Source organism: Zootoca vivipara, chromosome 12, assembly GCF_963506605.1.
Source record: "Zootoca vivipara chromosome 12, rZooViv1.1, whole genome shotgun sequence".
NCBI classification, from domain to species: Eukaryota; Metazoa; Chordata; class Lepidosauria; order Squamata; family Lacertidae; genus Zootoca; species Zootoca vivipara.
The window spans coordinates 7,849,292-7,871,404 of NC_083287.1; the positions used below are offsets into that span (position 1 = coordinate 7,849,292).

Sequence of the window (22,113 nt, forward strand, 5' to 3'; positions counted from 1 at the left end):
CCCGTGTGACTGTACAGACTTTCCTTGATGGAAAGGAGGCTCACTCTGCTGTTGGAGATCTGGTTGCCTTGCCTCCAATTCAGTTTGCCTGCCTAAGATGCTGATTGTTTCACTAGCCCTCACCTGCTGAGAGAGCCTGGGGTAAAGTAGGGTAAATAGTGACTTAACAGAATGCAAGGTTCCATGTAAGCAATGGAGAGACCGAAATGCATCCTGCAGTCTTTGCTCACCTCCAAAATGGCCAGTTTCCTTTCCCTTAAGGACAAGAGCCACATAAGGTAAGGTTACCAGACGTCCCTGTTTCCCGGGGACAGTCCCCAGATTTACAAATCAGTCCCCATACAAGATCCATTGAAGTTGAAAAGTGGCCCTGGATTCATTGAAAAAACTCTGCTAACCTTAGGTAATACAGCATGCATGGATTGCATTCAAAGCATGATGCACGTGTACCACACAATTTGCTGCTCGCTGTCCCAAGGTGGGACACTTTTGTGCCAGCGTGAATTATGGCAATGCACAAACAGGAAGCAGCAGCAAACGGGGTTAACCTGGAACATAGCCTTCCACCAGTATCTGCAGTCGGCTAAGAAGGTAAAATAACCGGCCAGGGCTGTAATCCTCTGGCTACTTACCTCAGAGAGGCTGACTCATTGAATGGGTGGGACTTACTTCAGAGTAGGAGAAAACAGATATGTAAATTCAGTGCTTTTTTTCTTTAAAAAAAATGCTTAGGGGTACTTTCATTTTCCTACTCAAATTGAAATACTGTCCCTCAATGAGGCCAAACTTAGATTCACAAAATGTTTAGGGGTATGCGTCCCCCTAGAGAGAAAAAAGCACTGTGTAAATTTATGGTCTGCTGGCAAGCCCCATAGAAACATTCTCTGCATATACAATGTAAATAATGCACATTAGGTTTGTGGTTTATAACTGATTGCATGGGGAGCTGGGGACATCTCTCCGGTGTACTGTGTAAGAATACGGTTTCAAAATCGTCGTTTGTGTTCCTGAGGGCAGGAAAGACGTTTCCTTAGTTTCTCCACAAGCGCTACTCTAACAATCATTTCTTGCGCCTTCCTTGGTGGGATCAGACGGCTGCAGTTACATCATCCGATCGGCAGGGGGCGCAAAGCAGGGAACAGCCTCTTCCGCCAGGCGCCCGAAGGCGCGCTGCAAACACGGTGCATTCTGGGAAGGAGCCTCTTTCCCCCGAGAAGCGGCAACGGCAGGTGGGGCGAGGGGCGCGTGCGCACGAAGGGAGAAAGGCCGCGCCGGGCGGAGGCGCCTCTGCCCATGCGCGATAACATTTCCCTCCCACACACACACCCAAGCTCCGCCTCCCTGCCATTTCCCCCCCTCTTCCTCCCGCCCGCGTCGCGCTCTCATCCCTCCGAGCATGCGCAGGAGGGCGGGCTCGAACGCCGAGAGGGTGCGCCCGCGCGCTGCGCTCCTTTCAACGGACGTCGGGGCGGGCAAGCAGGCAGGCAGAGAGCGAGGTAAGGCCTCCCGTGCGCCCGCGCGTGCGCAGCCGCCGTGTGTGTCCCTTTGCCCCGGGCCCCTTTCCCTCCCCCCTCCTTCCGCTTTCCTTTTCGCCCTGGAGGATCCTGAGGGGAGGAAGGCGAAGCGGCCGCCGCCGGAGGGGAGAGGGTGGCGCAGGTTTGTGAGGGGTGTGGGTGAAGGGATGGCGAGCAGCCGCCGCCTCCAGTATCTCCTAGGCCTCTGCCCGGTGGGGCGGGAGGTGCTGCCGGCCCTTCCGTGATAGGAAACGCGCGCGACCCCCCCTCAAAAAAGGAAATCCGCCATAGGCTCCTATTCCCCCCCCCACGCGTTTACTTCATAGGCTGTGGCCTGGACAGCCGCCTTCGGGGAGCGGCCTGGGCTCCTTCCTGGCGGGGCGAGGATGGTCGGCACCGGCTTCCGCGGACGGTGATGGGGGCGAGGAGGAGGAAGGCCGCGGGGGTATGAGGTATGAGGTGGCAGGGTGATTCTGCGCCCTGAACGACGGGCGAGAGCGACGTGCGTGTGCTTGTGTCGGTGTGTTGTTCTCGGGGGCCCACGCGCCGTAAACGGCTCCCCCCGACTCCGCCTCTTGCGGCGACGCAAATGGAGAGTAGGTGCTTCCGGGGGGGGAGCCCCGCGGAATTCGCAGCCGCAGCGGCGCATCATCCGCGCCTGCCGTCTCCAATGTCATGCTGCGGCTCTGAGCAGCGGGCGCCCAAGGTCTTTGTTCCAGGGTGGGCGGAGGGGTTACTGTTTCTCTTTTTGGGAGGTGCGTGGCTTTGGGGAGGAAGGGGTGTGGAGGTGGGTGTGGAGGTAAAAGCTGATGAGGGGGCCTGGCCTATAACTGTCAAGTTCTCCCTTCTTTTTTTAAGGGAACTTCCCTTATGCTGAATAGGCTTCCTCGCGAGAAAAGGGAAAACTTGGCAGCTATGGCCTGGCATGGCCTGGCTTAGCATCGCATCCAGGTGAAGCCATGGTCAGAGTGTCTGCCTTGCTGCATCCTGACCCCCGCTGCATAAAAATACTGGTTTTGGGTGGTCATCCTTAGCTGCTATTTAGAAACACCCCTTGTTCCCCTCCCCTCCTGCGATGAGAAAAGCAGGTGGGTTGTTTTTGTTTTTGTTTTTTTACACCACAGCCTCCTAGCGGAAAGAGGTTGGCCATTGCTTAGCAGAGAGGGTGAGGATGGGATTCCGCTCCCCCCCAAAAAAAATGAATTGTAGGTGTAAAGTTACAATTAATGATGTTGAAATGGAGGTACTTAATTGAAGCTGAGCAACAGACTCTTTTTGCTTCTTCGGTTTTAATCTCAAACTCTCACACACTTACATGAATTTAATGATGATTTATATTGGCTTGGCATAATTATATAGTTGCATTGTGAACTTGGCATGTAAATGGATGTTGGATTGTAATGTTTTGAGAATGGTGGTCAGGTTATTTTTTTCACCTGTTCTACATAGAACCAATGCAAACTATTGAGTTGAAGTAACAAGTACAGTGTTTGCAGAGGTCTAAAGAAATATATTGTGCATTTGGTATAGCGGTTGCTGCAATAATTTTTTTGTGTGGGGGGAGGTAGGGAGTGGGCATGCATGGCATAGGGCTTGCTTCTTAATTCTGCCAGGTTACTGACTGGTGCTATCGCTGTTCCCAGGGGCTCATATTTCAGCAATAGTGTGTGTTTCTGTGCCGACACTGCAAGTCATATTGAGCTTTAATTGATGTCTTACTTTTTAGCAGCGATTATTGGCTGGGTTAATACCGGAGGATCAGAAGGACAATTCATACAGCTTAATTTCAGATGATGGTGTTTTAATAAGAATAATATAAAGTGCAGTTCTGTATAGTTTTGAATAGGATTGTGTGTGTGATTCTTGTTTAGAAACCAGATTTCACTTGATCTGAAAGACTGAAGGTTGGAGAGTTCAATCTTGCACAGTCATCCTATTTGGAAATTTGAAGTGTATGCTATTTGAAGTGTAAGCCAGTATAATAGTCACAGGAACTACCGTACCATAAGCAGTGCTTTTTTTTAGCCAGAACTTGTCAAAACTCAGTTCTGGCCCCTTTCAGGTGGACACCGTTACCATTATGAGAGAACAAGGGAGGCGTTCAGGAGTATGTATGTTCTACTTATATTTAGTAAACAAACTAAAAACTTTGAAACTGCCAAGCTCGCCTAATACTGTATTTGTAGTTGGCATCCTTCCATTGTTATTAATGAAGTTATAAAAGAGAAAATTTTCGACAGAAAAATAAAACACTGAAATTTTTTCTTCCCCACATAACTGCTAGAAAACAAATAGTACAGTGGATGCTCGGGTTGCGAATGTGATCCCTGTGGGAGGCGCGTTTGCAACCAGCAGCGTCGCATCTGCGCATGCACAAAGTGTGATTCAGCGCTTTTGCGCACGCGCAATTTAGCGGTTCTGTGCATGCATGAGTGCTGAAACCCAGAAGTAACCCAGTCTGGGACTTCCGGGTTCAGCGCGGTGCGCAACTCGAAAACGCAACCTGAAGCAGCCGTAACCCGAGGTATGACTGTATAAGCAAAAGTTGAAAGCATTTAGCTTTCAAGTTATGGTGACCTTGCTGGTGTTTAATAGGGAAATGTTCATCTTGATTGGGAACAGGCTAAGAACCAGTTGCTCACTACCCTTGTTCATTGTGTCACAGAGATCACAAAGGTAAGATTTGGAGTCCAATGACATTTGTGGCTATGTTAAATTTTGTGAAGAGAGACAAAAACTTGATCCATTATTGCAAATAGTAAGGAGACATTACCAGTGCTAGTAGGGTTTGAACACTGCTACTCCTATCCAAGGCTTCATTTTAGTTCTGGGCATTCTTAATTCATCAGAGGAGTTGAGAAGGCATCAAATGTGTTCTTCACCTTTAGTCTTTGAATTTATGAATGGCCTTCATAACAGCAACTTTATGGTTTAAAGTAGTGTACCAAACAGTGTTCTTGGCAGTACAGTGGTAGGACAGGCTTAGAAAAATTGCTGACATGATTTTTTTTTCTTCTAGTCACAAGTGATTGAGAGATGGTTCAAGAAAATCTACCTCACAAATTGCATTCTTTCGCCCATGAACTGTATCACTGGAAATCTGAACAGGAACTTGGCTGTTGTTCTTGAAAGTCTCAGGCGAACGGATGGAGACCAAGTCATTTTATTGCATCCAAGGAGTGGGTTGCTATCTGAAGTATTGATTCAACAGTCCAGTCTATCATTGCTGAATGTCTTAATAAAGTTAGCAAAGGATTCAAAATATCCCTTGTAGTTTCTTCTGAGTTCTTCAAAAAATGGTTGCTTGACCTCTTTCCTGCTGAAATAAAGTGGCTTCTGTAACCTGATTCTGGAAATATTAATGGAATGCAATCATGTCTACCCAGGAAGAAAGGCAGATCAATACGGAATATGCTGTATCCTTACTGGAGCAGTTAAAGTTGTTCTATGAACAGCAGTTGCTAACTGACATTGTTTTAATTGTTGAGGGCACTGAATTCCCATGCCATAAGATGGTTCTTGCTACATGTAGCTCTTACTTCAGGTATGTGATTAAAGTAGTGTTGTTTCTTCCTTAAAAATGTATTCTATTCATCTCTTATGTCTAAGACTACAGTGTATAATATAATTTTAAAATGGTTCTACTGGTAATTTGAAGTGAATGGAGATGTGGATGTGGAATAGCTAAACGGGTGTACAACTACTTTGATGGCTTCACAAAGTGAAGAATATCTATTGTAAGAGTGATGTTTGAGTGCCAAACATGACATTTGTGTTATGGAGGGAAACTTGGTTAATGAAAACAAGGTCTGAAATATCTCCAGATCAATTTCACAGAAAAAGAAGGAAAAGCCTCCTTCTTTTCCTTCTTTTTTCCCTTCTTTTCCTTCTTTTCCTTCTTTTTACAGTTTTGAGGTTTACGGGGTTCCCCCCCCTTTTTGGGGGGGGGAGAGCGGTCCCTCTTGCCCTAGAGTTGAGTGTGAACAGATCTAAAGTGTGTGTGCGCATGCATGCAAAATCTCATTGCTCTGTTGTGTGTTAGGAAATAAGGAGGCATGGAAATAGGAAGCTCACATGAAATAAGAGCATGATTTCACTACAGTGGTACCTCGGGTTACGAACACTATCCGTTCCGGGACGCAGTTTGTAACCCGAAATGGTCGTAACCCAAAGCGCCATTTTGCGCATGCGCAAAGCGTAATTTTTTGTGATTTTTGCGCATGCGCAGCGAAAATACTTTTGGGTTTGCGGAGTTTGTAACCCGAGGTGTTCGTAACCCAAGGTACGACTGTATTCCATGGCAGGTTAGGGAGAAGAGTGCATTCTGCTTACAGGAGTAGCTAGTGTGGCCTCCAGATGTCGTGGACTGCAACTTCCATCAATCATTGTTTACAATTTGCTATGGAGTCCACAATTTACAGAAAGCATCGCACTGGCTGCCACTAATCTAGAAGGATTAGGCAAGCTCGAGTGCAAATTGACCATGGTGAATATGCCCAGAGTTCTGGCTCAATATCTGCTGTGATGTTTATTGTACAAGAGCAAAATAACTTGTGCAACTAATATATTTATAAATAAAAATATCTTATACATATTGTAGAAGATGTTGGGACATGCTGCATTTTACATCTGCTTTGTTCCATTGTGGAAACTTCAGGTATGGTTGATATCTCAGTGAGTATTAAATGAAATAAAAGCACAATGTCAGTGGCTCCTCTTGGCTTTCAATTGAGCCAGTTCCAGACCTTTTGAAAACTTGAAACTTGTCCCTAAACAAAATGATTTTCACACTAGTAACATGCAAGTACTCAAGGAATACTAACATCGAACGAACTTAAGTTTCATGCCACAGTCTCTCAGCAGATGAGTGTAAAATACTTAAATGAAACTCTAGTTTAGCTACAGAGATCTGCAACTTTGTGTATGTACCTGAACCCAGGTCGCCCATACCAGAGCCTGAACCCAAGCCCAGGCTGCCTGCACCAGAGCCCAAACAGAAACCCCTGTGCTTACACCCCTGTGTATAAAATGACCACCAATTTTGGACGACTTTTAAATTGCAAATTTAGCTAAACATAGTCTTATACACTGAAAAATATGGTATATGTGCTTAATGTAACCTAAACACAGAGGAAGTTCATATATAACATTTATTAATATGTTTACTAAACTGATTTGTACCTCAATAAGATCAGGGAGTCCACTTGCACACAAACTGGACATTAGCTTATCCATGAAACTGGATGTAAATAGTGTGAAATCCCAATCCTTGGAATGCAGCCTTTGTGAACCATTCAATAGTTTTGAATGCTCTTAAATGTACTGAATTTTATCCAGTGTTGGAGAAAGTAAGATAGAAGCTGGAAGTTAATGTATTTTGTTTTATCTTTCAGGGCTATGTTTATGAGTGGGTTGAGTGAAAGCAAGCAAACGCATGTCCATCTAAGGAATGTGGATGCAGCCACTTTGCAAATCATAATAATTTACGCATACACGGGTAATTTGGCAATAAGTGACACTACAGTCGAACAGCTTTATGAAACAGCTTGCTTCTTACAGGTAAGAATGTCATGCTAACTTTTCTTAGACATTTTTTAAAAAGCTATTTTTCTGAATATTTAACTTTTTATTTTACGGTATTTTACATTTAACAGAAACTGCCATGGAAGTATTTGCATTTTCTGCCCTAATGGTGCTACTATGAACTTCTCTAATTACAATATATTTCTACTTGGTTCAAATGAGTTTGCTCTCCATTACATACTTCTAGAATTAAGATGTAAATTAAGAGCCAGTGTGGTGTAGTGGTTAAGAGCAGTAGACTCATAATCTGGGGAACCGGGTTCGTGTCTCCGCTCCTCCACATGCAGCTGCTGGGTGGCCGTGGGCTAGTCACACTTCTCTGAAGTCTCTCAGCCCCACCTACCTCACAGAGGATTTGTTGTGGGGGAGAAGGGAAAGGAGATTGTGAGCCGCTTTGAGACTCCTTCGGGTAGTGATAAAGCGGGATATCAAATCCAAACTCTTCTTCTCTTCCTCTAAATTGGATGTATTAATATAGGGCAAGGATAGTTAACCCTCAATTTGAGAGCCTAATGTGCCCCCTTAAGCAAGGCCCTTTAAGACTACTGGTTTTTGGTAATGACAATTAAACTAAGCAGTGCTGCACTGGGTGGAGCCCAGTGTTCAGATAGTGGTGCAGATCAAACCCTGGTTGGTCATAGGATTGATCATTTGAGCAGAGGGGAAACAATAGCCCTCCTCTATTGACCTGCATGGATGCCACTTTCAGAGAGTGGCCAATGGTGGATGCGTCCCTCAGGCCACAAAAGGTTAGCTACTCATGATTTCAGGGAGCCATGCACTGTCATGAGCTTTCCAAAGGAATTTGCAGTATAATTAATTTTATATATTTAATTTGTTAATCTCTTTACAACCAAAATACAATATATAACAGACCAAGTAAAAATAATGATGCACATTAAAAGTGTTCAGCCACAGAAACCATTATGAAACACAAATATCCCTCCCACTAGTGGACAGATGCATACCTAGGTACACTAACTTAAGGCCCACATGCCTGGGAGAATAAAATAATGTCTTACCACGACACAGAAGAGATATTGGTGAACTTCCCTAGGGAGAGCATTGTACAACTGAAGCACTCCTACAGGAAAGGTTTGATGCCACCCTCCAAACATCTCTTCTCCTACACACACACGGGGGGGGGGGATTTAAATGATGATCTCAGAGTCTGGGAAAGCTTATAAGGGGAATGATAATCTAGAGGTACTTTAATACATTGCAACATCTAGGATAAGGGGCAGTAATGCAGTAAAGGGAAGTGGAACCTCCCAGATTTGCATATGTTGCCTTGTTATGGACATCATTACTACCTGAAATTCTTTGGGCTCTGATGTTTACAGCTGACAGTAGAATGGCTGTATTCGCCAGTGAACTAGCAGAAGGTTTGATTCAGCTTTTTCTGTTCACTGCCATCCCTGTAGAGATTGGAGCTGTCTGATACCTAGTGAGATGGGAAAGCAGGGGTTTTTTGTTTTGTTTTGAGGTACATAACAATTTGACCAGCAATAGGGAAAACCTCTCTCCCTATTATCTACAAATGAAAGATAGTCAGTTTCTTCAGTAACCAATAGACTTTGGCCTTTGAAGATGAACTGGGGCACTTTCTCCCTTCCTTTCCTTTTTGTGAACAATGGCTTGTTGTAGCCAATATGTTTAGGCACATTCTGTAAATGATCCCTTCACTTTTGGTCAGTAGAAGTTGTTTATTCATTTCATTTCTATGCTGCGTTATATTTTAAAGAAAAAAATCTCAAATCAGTTTTCAACCTACATTAAAACATCAAATAAAGTATTACACTATAAAGCTTTACAAAAGAAGCTCAAATGCAAATATACAGTCAAAGCAATGTAATTAACAGGAAACTAAAATATTTTCTTAAAGATTTCAAAGTAAGAGATTACAAAGGAAGGTGAAGTATATAATACACATTTAAAACAGCATAAATGGCAAGAGAATAAAATATCTTAAACATAGAATGAGTAAAGGAGATGTTGCTTTTATAGAAATCTAGGAAAATTTGTTTCTTTTCCTGTTCTGTTGACCGTAAATATGAAGTTAATGTAAGTATTGCATTTTTTTATTGCAGGTAGAAGATGTGTTACAGCGCTGTAGAGAATACTTAATTAAAAAAATAAATGCAGAGAACTGTGTGCGGCTGTTGAGCTTCGCTGATCTTTTCAGCTGTGAGGAGTTAAAACAGAGTGCTAAAAGAATGGTAGAACACAAGTTCACAGCTGTATGTCACCAGGAGGCTTTCATGCAACTCTCACATGATCTGTTGATAGATATTTTGAGTAGTGACAACTTAAATGTGGAAAAGGAGGAAACCGTTCGTGAAGCTGCTATGTTATGGCTGGAATACAACACAGAATCTCGATCACAGTATTTGTCATCTGTTCTTAGCCAAATAAGAATTGATGCACTTTCTGAAGTTACACAAAGAGCTTGGTTTCAAGGCTTACCGCCGAATGATAAATCGGTAGTGGTTCAAGGATTATATAAATCTATGCCGAAGTTTTTTAAACCAAGACTTGGAATGACTAAAGAGGAAATGATGATCTTCATTGAAGCTGCTTCTGAAAACCCTGGTGGTCTTTACTCTTCAGTATGCTACAGCCCACAGGCTGAAAAAGTTTACAAGCTCTGCAGCCCTCCCGCTGACTTGCATAAGGTTGGGACGCTTGTAACTCCTGATAATGACATTTATATAGCAGGGGGGCAGATCCCATTGAAAAATGCAAAAACCAACCACAGTAAAACTAGCAGACTTCAGGTTGCCTTCCGAACTGTGAATTGCTTTTACTGGTTTGATGCCCAACAAAACACTTGGTTTCCAAAGAGTCCAATGCTGTTTGTTCGTATAAAGCCATCCCTCGTTTGCTGTGAAGGCCACATCTATGCAATTGGAGGAGACAGTGTAGGTGGAGAGCTCAACAGGAGAACTGTTGAAAGGTATGATACTGAGAGAGATGAATGGACAATGGTAAGCCCACTGCCCTGTGCGTGGCAATGGAGTACAGCTGTTGCTGTTCATAACTGCATTTATGTAATGGCACACAACCTGATGTACTGTTACTTCCCCAGGTCAGATGCTTGGGTTGAAATGGCTATGAGGCAAACTAGTAGATGCTTTGCTTCAGCTGCTGCTTTTGGGGATAAAATATTTTATATCGGAGGCTTGCACGTTGGCAGCAACTCTGGTATAAGGCTCCCTACTAGCACTGTAGATGGGTCTTCCGTTACTGTGGAAGTTTATGATGTGAATAAAAATGAATGGCGAATGGCAGCCAACATCCCTGCCAAACGATATTCTGACCCCTGTGTCAGAGCTGTTGTAATTTCCAACTCCTTATGTGTCTTCATACGAGAAACCCACATGAATGAGAGAGCCAAGTATGCCACCTACCAGTACGATATGGAACTTGACCGGTGGTTCTTGCGCCAGCATATATCTGAAAGGGTGCTCTGGGATTTGGGGAAAGACTTTCGGTGCACTGTGGGAAAGCTATATCCATCTTGCCTTGAAGAATCCCCATGGAAGCCTCCACCGTATCTCTTTTCACCAGATGGAGCTGATGAGTTTGAGATTGATGGAGAGATGCTAACACTGCCACCTGTATAGCTCCCCAAAAAATTAAGAGACTGCATGCCTATAACTGGTTATCATGAAAACTCTTTGAGAGAACAGGGCTGGAATATGAAACAATAAGCTGTCTTGTATGTGTGCCCTATTTAACATTTTGTGGCCATTGAGTGTAAATCGGTGGAATTTATAAGCGGATATGCTTCCATAATCTGAAACAATCCCTCTGGTAGCTGATGGGATCTGTATGTATATTGCAAGCTTAAAGCATCTGCTTATTGTCTAAATTTTTAGTCTTGTGAAGACTTTTAGTTCAGGAAACTTTCACAAAAGCAGCTTCTATTTCTAGGATGGTATGTTAATTGCTCAAAGTATCTTCCAGTTATATTTGAGTGAGTTCTGGAAATCTTTGTATGTGCTAGTTATTATAGATTGTGTGGCCTAATGGAATGTGCTACACCTATTACACAACAGCCGTGTTGGTATAATAATGCCATGTAAAGAGAGAAACAAATCCCATGGATCTACCTGTGGTAGGAAGGGTAGATCTTCCAATTTATGGTGACATGCAGGGCAAAATGACTGCAGGCTCAGTCAAGCTGTATTATTATTTTATTATTATTAGGTGCATGTATTTTCACTAACTTATACCTGTCTATTTAGAATACAGGTCTTCCGAGCAGCTGGTAGTTTGCCAGGTGTGAACTTACGTTGCTGGGCTTGCAGTAAGAATTGCCAGCCCTACCTAGTGCGGGTCTGTGTGGAGCTTTGATCAGTAAACAGTTCCACATTCTGTATTTCAGAAACAATGGCTCATGCATATTACTTCCTGCTGCTTATGTCCCCCTGCCCCAATGTTAACCAAGATATAGTGTGGATTAACCAGGTTTTTATTTTTGTTAATTTAATAACAAGCATTACTGTAGTGTGACTGTGTATAGATATCCCTTAGTTGTCTCTTTGTTTTTTTGGGGGGGGCAGTTGTTTTTTTCAGGAATACTCTGTGCAGGAGAGCAGTTCAGTAGTGCTGCTCTGGCATTAATCCCAGGAACCACTAGCAGTAGCGGAGCGCCGCCAATCTTACATGAGCACAGGTGCTTCATGATGGATCATACTAGCATGTTCAGCTGCATCATGTTCTGGCACTGTATTTTGAATGATATTAATTTATTAAAAAAAAAACCTGAGTCAAAGACTTGTTTCCTGCATTTTCTGCAATGTCAAACTGTAATGTCAAAAAATATTTCCTCAAACTGTAATGTCAAAAAATATTCTGGTACTGGGTGGCTCAAAAAATTAGGCGCAACAGGATGTGGAAGTGCCTCATGTTCTGAAATATTCCAGAGAGGTAAGTTACAGTATACAAGTTTGCTTTCCTCTGAGGGCCACAAGGTGTAGAGGGGGCAGATGTTGCTGTACAGCAGAGGTGGCCAACTTCCAGGAGACTGCAATCTACTCACAGAGTTATTAACTGGAGGTGATCTACCCCCTTTTTAGTGGGGTTCAGGTCAAAGTTGTTGAGCTTTTTTTAGAGAGGGGAAATAACATGTTTTATAACCCATTTTATTAGGGTGCGGGATAAAAACTTCACTTGGGGGCGCCTAACTTTCAGGGGCAAGGGGTTTACTCGCTCACCAAAATATTGCTTCCACGGAACAGAATAAAATGCTGAGTGGAGCTAGGTGCTCTTAGACAAAAGTAAAGGAAAATGATCCCGCAATCGACTGCAGCCTCCTAGGGATTGACCAGTCGATCCCGATCGACCTGTTGGACATCCCTGCTGTACAGTGTACTCATTACACTTTGGAATCATAGGCAAGGTGCTGAAAATTGTATTTAAAATGCATGCTTTCTGATAGCTGGTTCACACTTCATGCTTAGCTAAACAGTGGCTACATGTGAGTGTGCGGTCTTCCAGGGAGATGGTGCCTGCCTCACTCGTTGGATTGCTGCTGTGCCGTTCTGAGACCAAGAACAAACCTTGGTTTAAATCCAGATGTAACCATGAACTGTAACCAAGGTTTGTTCTTGATTACCTCTTGTCCATTACAAACCAACCACAAGCCCAGGTTTGGATACCATGCTAAGACGAACCATAGCTTAGCTGAACATGGCACAAAACAGCTGGTGAGGAGTGAAGTGGCCGCAATCCTCTCCCTAAGCTATGGTTTGGCTTAGCATGACGTGTGAACCAGGCCACTGTTAAAACTTGCATAGTTCTTTTCAGTAGCTGAAAGCTTCTTGTCCAGCACTTTTCTGCCAATTGATTTTGGTAAAAAAATGAACCTATTGAAAAAAATCCCACTTCCAACTTGTTAAAATAAGGTTGGCTTTGCTTCTAAACTTAAGTTGAATACAGTCATACCTTGGACCCCAAACGCCCTGCGAGTTGGAACATTTTGGCTTCTGAAAGCCGCAAACCCGGAAGTGAGTGTTCTGATTTGCAAACATTCTTTGCAACCTGAACGTCCCACTGGCTGTAGGAGCTTCCTGCAGCCAATCAGAAGCCGCGCCTTGGTTTCCGAATGTTTTGGAAGTCGAACAAACTTCCGAAACTGATTCCGTTCAACTTCAGAGGTACCACTGTATATCTGCCCTTCTAACAGAACAGGAGGAAAGATTATTCAGAAATTTGTAACTAATACTAACTAGCAAATATGTTTCTTGGAAGAAAACAGTATAGGAAAGAAATACTGGAGGAAATTATCACACTGCAAGTTGTGAAGATAAACAAGTAACTTCATAGTTTGCATTTTTTATGAAGATGATTCTGTTCCTGTAATATCGGTGCACCTAACCTTTGGTCTAGAATGGATCAGTTTCTTTGAGATTTTGCTCAGCATCAACTGAACATATTAGGCAACTTTAACAAGGAGAAGACGACATTATGGATTCATATTTGGTATTTAGAATATTGGCTGTAATTTTGGCTGTAGCAGGTGAAAATTAGGGCTATATAATTAAAAGCTACTGCTGATTTGCATGAGGCAGATAATTTTAGCACACTCTTGAAAAAGTCATGAGTGAAAAGAGTTAAAACATATGAATACCCATTTTTAAACCACCAAAACTAGTCTGATATAAGCTGGCAATGGTGAGGGCATGTACACACTCATTAGTGTTTCTTGCCTCTCTTTCCCTGTCTACCCTGTTTCTCATATTTTAAGACATACCCATAAAATAAGCCATAGCAGGATTTTTAAGCATTCAAGGAATATAAGCCATACCCCGAAAATAAGACATAGTGATAGGCGCAGCAGCAATGCTGGCCGCAGCAGCAGGAGGAGGAAAAAAATAAGACATCCCTTGAAAATAAGCCATAGTGTGTTTTTTTGAGGAAAAAATAAATATAAGACATGTCTTATAATATGAGAAACACGGTAGGTTGTGAGTAAGAGCAGGTCTCAAGCTTTTGCAGTTCAAACTACAAGTAAACCCTTGTGCCAAACAAGTTACATTCAAGCAAAACAAGAACAATCTTTATTTTCTTTAGAACAAAATATACAGCAGAAGCATTAATAGTATTTTGAACATAGTAACCTATTTTTTACACATTGATGATAGATGAAATACCTAATATTTACCAACCCTCCTCTTCCAACAGGCTGGTAGCATTAAAAACCATACGGAAATAAACTTAGGTTTCATTTCACTTAAACCATGATTAACTGATTTCAGGTTTATGTCTCAAAACCAGCCTTGAATGATTGATATTGATTTGTTAAGTGGTATAGAAACTGGAATAGAGGTATTTCTAGTCTATTTCATACTGTAATATGATACACATATCCAAATACTTGTAACATTTAAAAAAATATAAAAATCAGTTTCTCTACTGTGCATGATGCAAATATATACGTTTGTAATAGGAAGCACCAGCACATAAAACAGCCTTACAAAATACCAAGTTAGCAGCCTGATTCAACACACTTGTGTGGGACAAAATGTTCAAACACCAGCATAATACCCTTTCAGTAGCCATAAAGCACTGCACTATGCAGTATGTTGGCACCAGCCAAGGTGTTGCATCCTGAACATTTACTTGCTTGTGGAGCAAGTATTAAGATCATACTGTTAGATATAACTCGGGGTGGGGTGGGGGTTCCTTTGGGCTGGGCACTGCTGCTACATTTGGAAGGGTTTTTTTTTTTTACTTTAACATGCTCTGGCCATTTTCTATAGAACAGCACATGTATTATTTGAATTTGAAGCACTTTATGTTCTTAATTTGGCTTTAGGTCACATCAACATCATGTGCCCTATTTTGGGTAGAATTTGCAGGCGTTACTAACCAGCCCTTAAAGAACGTAACTGAAAATAGGGGTAGCCAATGAGTGTGCCCTAGATGATACTGAGCTCATAACCATTCCTACTAGCCATGCTGGCTGATGCTAATGTGAATCCAACATCTGGAGGGTACCGCATTGACTACCTCTGCATTACAGGAACAGCAAGATTTAAGTCCCCCCCCCCCCCCGCTTAGAATTGTCACTACAATACTAGAGTAAATGACAGTGCTTGCATTTTAGCTGGTGCTTGCTTGATGTGAAGTGCTTCAAGCAAGAGTGCTTCAATGCGCAACATCTGATGTTTCAATAATACAAGCAGCACTGCTTTTTACGTTTTCCAGAATAAATTAATTTGCAATCAGTGGCTAGAAAACAAATGCTATTCATGTTAAATTTGAATTATTTTCTCTTACAGACCGCCATCTAATTTAGTCTTTCAATACCCTTTTGCAAAGATATGTATGTGACCCCACACATTTGTAATACACTATGTGCTCATGCCAGTTTTTTCAGTGTATATTACGACTACCTGCTCAATCCAAATTATGTGATTGTAACTACTACAGTACACACAGTAATCATTTTTAATAGGTTTTACAGTTTATTCCTGCATTTGACTTGTACAATTAACTACTGGCAAATTTTTTCCCTGTAGTAAAATTATAAATATAAATTGGTCACTCCAAGATGATGGCTACTATAAACACTTGTACAGCGTATAGTCATGTACTACAAGCAATCGCTAAAGAAGACATTTTAAAAGAATTACCAGCTTTTCATACCATCTTGTCCCTACGGATTTTGCTGATCCATTGTTATGGTGCCTGTGGATTAATTGGCAATTAATTTGTGCTCCTTTTAGGGAAGGATGAAAACCAACAACTTGATGTAACAATTCCAAGGAGCTCCCAAGAAAAAAAGCAGTGTAATGACTGCCATGGCATGTCTAGTTCTGTAGTTTCAATAAAAGGGTAACATCTCCACGCCACAGCATCCTTGTAAAATGTTTGCTTTAGGAGCGCAGTCAACTTCTGTGGTTAGAAAACCATAACTCTTAATTTATGGACTCATTCATTTGAGAAAAGTAGTGAAGAAGAAAACATACAAGGGTTTTTTATGCTGGCTATATTATTTCAGATATCATGAGTAAGCTTGAAATCATAAGATGTGTCTTGCAAACAGTACTATATACATGGATTATAGCAGGACACCTGCCACTTCATAACAACCTCCCTTGTACAGCACCTATGAAAAATACACAGGTGTGTGAAAATTGCACATGTGTACTGGTAGCATACCACAATTGGTCATTAATTTTCATAATGCGTATGTGGAACAGGTATGAAAACAGCTGCACAGAGTATCTACAGGAAAGCTGGGTGAAGTAACCCAAACTGCTTATATGAAAAGCTATCTTGGAAGTGCAACCATAGCCATCTCTGAAAACTGGGTCTTTGAGATGTGGCCGGAATACAGGAATTCTGGTTGGGGTATGCTGTGACAACTTTGGTGCAAAATGTTACATCAAAAAATATTTGTTCCCTAAAAGGATATGAAGTAAAGCAGTCTAGCCACAGCACACCCGAATTAACACTATATTCCACATCCATTTAAATCACTGAAGTTTGGAGAAGAAAACCAAGAAGGGGAAGGGACTTGAACTGGCTGTTGTAAGCAAAAATACTATGATCTAAGGGAAGCCCTGGAATTCTTCTATTTTGGTAAATCATTCATAGTGTAATGTCCTACGCTAAGATGAATTACTTAAAAGTCCAAGGCAATCTCACGGCTGCCTACATTGCAATCCATAAAACTTATCGCTGGCAGAAAGCCAAGTAATATCTCATTACAGTCATTTCTCAAATGTCTGCTAACTTACACATTAAATTAGAAAACCCTAAAACAGCTAGGAAAGGGGGAAAGCACTTCTGACTCTTGCATTTGGAGTCTTAACTGTGCCATAGAGGTAGGTTATTTGGTTATAGGTATTCACGAGTGAAAGTTTTCGAACAGCCACTGTTGGGTGCAACACAAGCAAATGGGAACCTGAATGATGAAAGCTAAATTCACTTACACAACTTGAAAACGAGGAAATTGCAGTTGGTGAGCAAGAGTTGCAAGAGTTGTTTTTCTGCTAAGAGGTATCTCGGGTGATAATTCCAAAGAGGAAACAAAAATATGGTAAACCTGTGTATTTTAGTCAGTATTAGAACTATGGTAATTTCCATTTTATCCATGACCTTTAAAAACAAACTTTTTAAAACCTAAGTGCTAGCAGCTAGATTTCTGAAAGTTGAAATGAGCAGGTGCAAAACTGCCAACAGCTGTTCAGATCAGCTGTCATTTATGGTGTATTAGGTGTTAAACCGGGCGTGCACGTCTCATTTAATCTGTATTTGTTTCACTTCTTTCCACCCACAGGTGCAAAAGGTTGCAACATTAGGCTGCAACCGTCTGCACAAGTTGGTTCCACTGAAATGAAAAGACCTTACTTCTGCATTTGGTATGGGAGGGTGGAAGTGAGAGGTCAGTTTTCTGTTCCAAACCTAGTCAGCCCCACTCTTTCTTTTTTCCAAGAAAAAGTCTAGACAGCTGGAGTTAATACAACAAAATTTACATAAATCATTATCAACATCCAAAGAACAGCACACCTTGAAAAATAAAGTCCGTCTTACAACAAGGCTTTTATGCTACTGTTGTTACAAAGGCTCAGATGTTTAAAAAGAGGCATTAATGCAAACTGCAATGGCATCCTGCGATGCAGCTTTAAAGGCCATTCCTTCATCCTCATGCTGCTTGAATTCATGGGCGTGTTTTTAAAAGCAAAACCACAGGTCTCTTTCTCAAAATGAATGTAAGGGCTTGGTCCGCTGCAGAACAGTTATTCCCCAAGGCTTTGTGTTGACTGGGTGAAAGTAGAAAGCCATGAGGACATGGCTGATTTTGCACTCGTGAGAGCTCCTCCAACTGACTGACCTGGATTTTATAGTAAAAAGAGGAGGTTAGGCAAAGGTAAGGCTAAGATGAGAGCAACTAATAGCATGGTGCTTACTTAGAAGTAATTCCCATTAAGTTTAATAGGACTTGAAAAGTATATACGAGATTGTAATGCACTTACACCTATGTGTAAAAAGCAGATTTCTCAAACAGACAGCCTCTATTTTGGCATTCTCTACGTTTCTAAAGCTGGTTCAGACTGGCGAAGCTTGGGATGAACATTCCCATAGGTCTGTGTAAGTATGCAACACTCATAGCTATCTCTGGAACTGCTGGGTTTGAGGAAAGTGAGCTGAGGAGTATGCAAGGCTGGGGGGCTCTCCTCGTTGCAGTAGAAAACTTGATGGCTGAGATGATAGGCATGTGGAATCTTACAGCTTTCAAATTCCAAAAATGAGGGGTGCTAAAAGATGTAACATGACTTGCGAATCCCAAATATATTTTGATTAAGTTAATATAATTTCGTTCTGCTTGGTTAGATGTGTGTAAAATTGTATAGAAATTATTGAAAATGATTGCCAAGTACTTGCAATTATATTACATAATAATAATAATAATAATAATAATAATAATAATAATAATAATAATTAGCATCACCTGACATTTTCAGAAGGTAAAATTAAATTTCTTTGGTTTATGTGGTTTTTACCAAGCTAGATGTTGTCCAATCACAAAAATAGTAAGATTTGAATTCCTCACACCCAAAAACATATTTTTAAGACCCCTCACTGAAGAAATATGTGAAATGACACATCCTACAAGTGTTGTGCATGAAGTTTCCCGTTTCACTTCTCCATACATAGTGCTTCAGCTAGTTTCCAGCTATCCCTTCATTTACGGAAGGTAGCAACATTTGTGTGCAGTTGGTGGAGATATACCCCACCCCCAAGATTCATGAAACAGGCCATGAAAGTTAAGGTTTCTGTTTGCAGCATACAAATGTCACAGCACATAACGTGGTTTCCAGTTACGAAGCATCTTACCTACGGCTCTTCCTGTCTGTACAACATTCCGGCTGGTTGTAGCCATGGCATTTCCAATCTTCTTGCCCCGTTCACTATTCTGAACAGAACTAAACGAGAGAGAAATGTCATCACATCCTACAACTGACTTTCACTGTTTCCAAGCATGTAAATTGATCATGAAACTAAACAAAGGAGTTGGCAATAAAGAAAGAAAGAAATACCTAGTAGGCAGATACTTTTATTAGGCCAAGGTACTAGATTTAAAGGGCAGGTATTAAGCCCTGTGGCCAGTAACTCTCAAACAATAATAAAGGTTCTTTATAATATTGTAAGCATGGATATAGATCTAGTTTGCACATTCTGTTAAACCATAGTTGTAAAACCCAACTCAACTACCAACAAAGGGCATTTTAAAAACGGAAAGAATTAGAAACTATAGAAATAGAGAAAGCAATGATACAACTACTATATTTAAAGCAATTTTTTTTTGTAAATTTGGAGAGAAATAAAAAAACGTTAACAGGTACAAAGACCAAAACGGGGGAAAGTATTTTCTACTAAAATTTTGTGAAGATTTAAGGGGTTTTCATCATCTCTGTACTCTTCTAAGTCCACTCCACTCAGGAGAGATACAAAAAAATCTGGACACAATAACACCACCAACTTTGGGGGATGCAGAGGCAAAACGTATGGAAGAGCTGATTATATAAGAAGAGATTAAATATTTCTTTTAAAAAAGGTAGGCAAACCCCAGGCGCAGATAGGTTCTCCACAGTATTTTATAAATCATTTAAATCTGATGGTTACACATATGACCAAACTACATATTGACGTTCTAACTGAGACCTATCACCACCAATCTGGAAACAACTGAGGATAGTAGCAATCCCCAAACCATACAAGGACCTCTCAAAGGTAGAATCTTATCATCCAATTTCTGTATTTAACCTGGATTATAATTCTTTCTACAGCAGAATGGTCAACAGAATGTAAAAATAATAATAATGAAAAATGCATTCATCTGGATCTGGTTGGTTTGTCCTGGGCCGTAAGATTACAGAGCCAATAATAAACATAATTTATTATGGTAAACAAACTATCCCATCAAGTGCTGCTTTGTGCGGAACGCAAAGTCTGTACTGCGTTCGCACAAGTGTGGCATAGGGAGGCACGGGGGATGAGTGAAGTGGGGACTTTTGAGCAATGTGCAGCAGCATGCTCCTTGTTCACGTTAGACGACAGCTTATTTTAAAACCATGGTTTAGTGTTACGTGTAAACTGGGCCACAGAGTCAACCGGACAACTATTGTGAAGATTTCAACAGTCATCGCCTGCCAGAATACCAAACCCCAGTTTAACATGCTCGCCAATTTACAAAAATCCTAGCCTTTAAAAGCATATTCGGTTATGGTACTTACTGTGACAATCTTAATTTTACATCTGAAACCGAGTATTGGCCCTGGAATGGGTGACTGAAAAGTGTTTTGGAAGGAGGTGGAAGAAAAGAGAAGAGAAAAACAGAACACAATTTTAAAATGTTTTGTGTGTTGTAACAATAAAAACAGAAACCATAAGCCATTCCTCTCTAACTAGACTGAAAACATTAACATTTCTTGACTCCTGCTCTGATCAGTTTGCATGGGGGGGAAGGGGAGATCTCAGAGGCCCCAATGACTGTACAGTGGACAAAACATTTGGCACTGATCCATCTCTGAATTTCTTCCCTGGGTTACAACCTGCTACGCCTCTGAAATGCCTTCCGTTTTAAAGTGGCTGTTCAGTTACACCACAGTCACTTCCAATGTCCTCCAGTCTCTCTTACTTCTGACTCTATGGGACAGTGGCCACAATCAGGAGCCAAGGGCTTCTGCACCTCCAAACAACTGTTTATGGAATAAATTAAATTCTTGGCTAAAAGCCTCTGAAGTTCAGTTGTAATTACATTCAGATAAAATGGTCAAACATCAAGAGCACAGATACACCCTGCTGTTAGGGGCCTGGAAGCACTAATTTCTTGAATTGTGTTGCGTTCTGATCTTCAGAAGCAGGACAAATTTTGGCCACCTTACACCAGGCAAGCAGGCAGAGAGTACCATATTCTTGTTTATCTAAAGAACAGCCTTCAAGGCAAGCTAAATGTAGAACATGCAACATCTGAAGCACAAGCAAGGAGAAAGATATGTGGGGAAAGTGAGTTCCAGAACTAAAACTTTGTAATTTCAAAGCTTGATACTACTAGGAAATGGAGAATTCTTGCTTGTGCTTCCTGGAAATTAAATGGCCGACCTCGGAAGTCACAGGTGCTCAAGACGACAGCACTCCACTCTCTACTTCTTCCATACAAACATTTAAGCTAAAATTTCTTACCTGGGATTTACCTCTGCGAGAGCTGGGTGTTTATTGCTGTTCCACACTCTGTAATTGTGTGTATTCTTCCAAGCTGCTACAAAGGTGGTTCCAAAGTCTGATAATATTTTTTCATTGTCTGATGAATGAAATAGATAAGAGAAACCTAAGCAGTTTCAGTACTTCGCATGCTATGCGTGTGCATGCAAAGAAGCGAGCACATTTTAATTTTTAAAAAGGCAGTGTGCACCTTCGGCATAGTAATACTGTCAATGCAACAAATAGAAAGGGGATGGTGCTGGCTAACAGACTGGATTTCCACATGTTTGAAAGCCCAAAAATCTTTCTTATTTCCCCCCCTTGATGTGTTGTGTATCACTGTGAATACAGGTGTGCAAGGGCTGGTGTCACCCCCTGATTACGTCTATGACAGTGATGGCCAAACTTGGCCCTCCAGCTGTTTTGGGACTGGAATTCCCATCTTCCCTGACCACTGATCCTGTTAGCTACGGATGATGGGAGTTGTAGTCCCAAAACAGCAGGAGGGCCAAGTTTGGCCATCCCTGGTCTATGACATACCAAGTCACTGAAAGACAGCTCCTCCACAGTTGTTTTTCAAAGGCATGGCGTCAGCAGACAAAGACACCAACCTCATATATAAACATGCACCTGGGCTAGCATTCAAGAATAGGAGTGTGGACTTGGGACCTATTGGCAAACAGGCAAATCTATCCTTCCCCACTCAGTGCAAAGTGGCAGCTGCTACTGCCAGGAAGCAAATAAAAAACTGGAAATAAAAGGTTTAATTAGTGAAATTGATGGGAAGTTAAAA

The 22,113-nt window shown here is 41.6% G+C and overlaps 2 protein-coding genes across 6 annotated transcripts in view; one reads left to right on the top strand and one right to left on the bottom strand.

Annotated features, from left to right (window-relative positions):
* The first annotated feature begins 1,426 nt into the window (after window positions 1-1,426).
* Window positions 1,427-13,824, top strand: KBTBD2 (kelch repeat and BTB domain containing 2). 4 transcript variants are annotated; one of them, XM_035128953.2, is made up of 4 exons: window positions 1,427-1,496; window positions 4,534-5,058; window positions 6,908-7,073; window positions 9,188-13,824. In XM_035128953.2, exons 2-4 carry the CDS (start codon window positions 4,889-4,891, stop codon window positions 10,721-10,723), a joined length of 1,872 nt encoding a protein of 623 aa, XP_034984844.1. In that variant the 5' UTR covers window positions 1,427-1,496; window positions 4,534-4,888; the 3' UTR covers window positions 10,724-13,824. The 4 variants fall into 4 exon arrangements, with proteins under 4 accessions (XP_034984844.1, XP_034984842.1, XP_034984845.1 ...); XM_035128951.2 differs by lacking the exon at window positions 1,427-1,496 and adding an exon at window positions 1,507-1,656; XM_035128954.2 differs by lacking the exon at window positions 1,427-1,496 and adding an exon at window positions 1,674-1,966.
* Window positions 13,825-14,136: 312 nt separating this feature from the next.
* AVL9 (AVL9 cell migration associated) overlaps window positions 14,137-22,113 on the bottom strand; it is a 33,857-nt gene continuing 25,880 nt past the window's right edge. For both annotated transcript variants that reach the window (XM_060280586.1, XM_060280587.1), the window contains exons 13-16: window positions 21,303-21,420; window positions 20,354-20,407; window positions 18,954-19,042; window positions 14,137-17,949 (exon numbers count right to left, since the gene is read on the bottom strand). In XM_060280586.1, coding sequence (XP_060136569.1) covers window positions 17,855-17,949; window positions 18,954-19,042; window positions 20,354-20,407; window positions 21,303-21,420 — 356 coding nt within the window. In that variant the 3' untranslated portion in view covers window positions 14,137-17,854. The remainder of the gene's footprint in view (window positions 17,950-18,953; window positions 19,043-20,353; window positions 20,408-21,302; window positions 21,421-22,113) is intronic.

Coding starts and splice junctions, on each gene's coding strand:
- KBTBD2 (XM_035128953.2), top strand. CDS start 4,889: ATGTCTACCCAGGAAGAAAGGCAGATCAATACGGAATATGCTGTATCC. Junction 5,059..6,907: donor ACATGTAGCTCTTACTTCAG/GTATGTGATTAA, acceptor TTTATCTTTCAG/GGCTATGTTTATGAGTGGGT. Junction 7,074..9,187: donor AAACAGCTTGCTTCTTACAG/GTAAGAATGTCA, acceptor TTTTTATTGCAG/GTAGAAGATGTGTTACAGCG.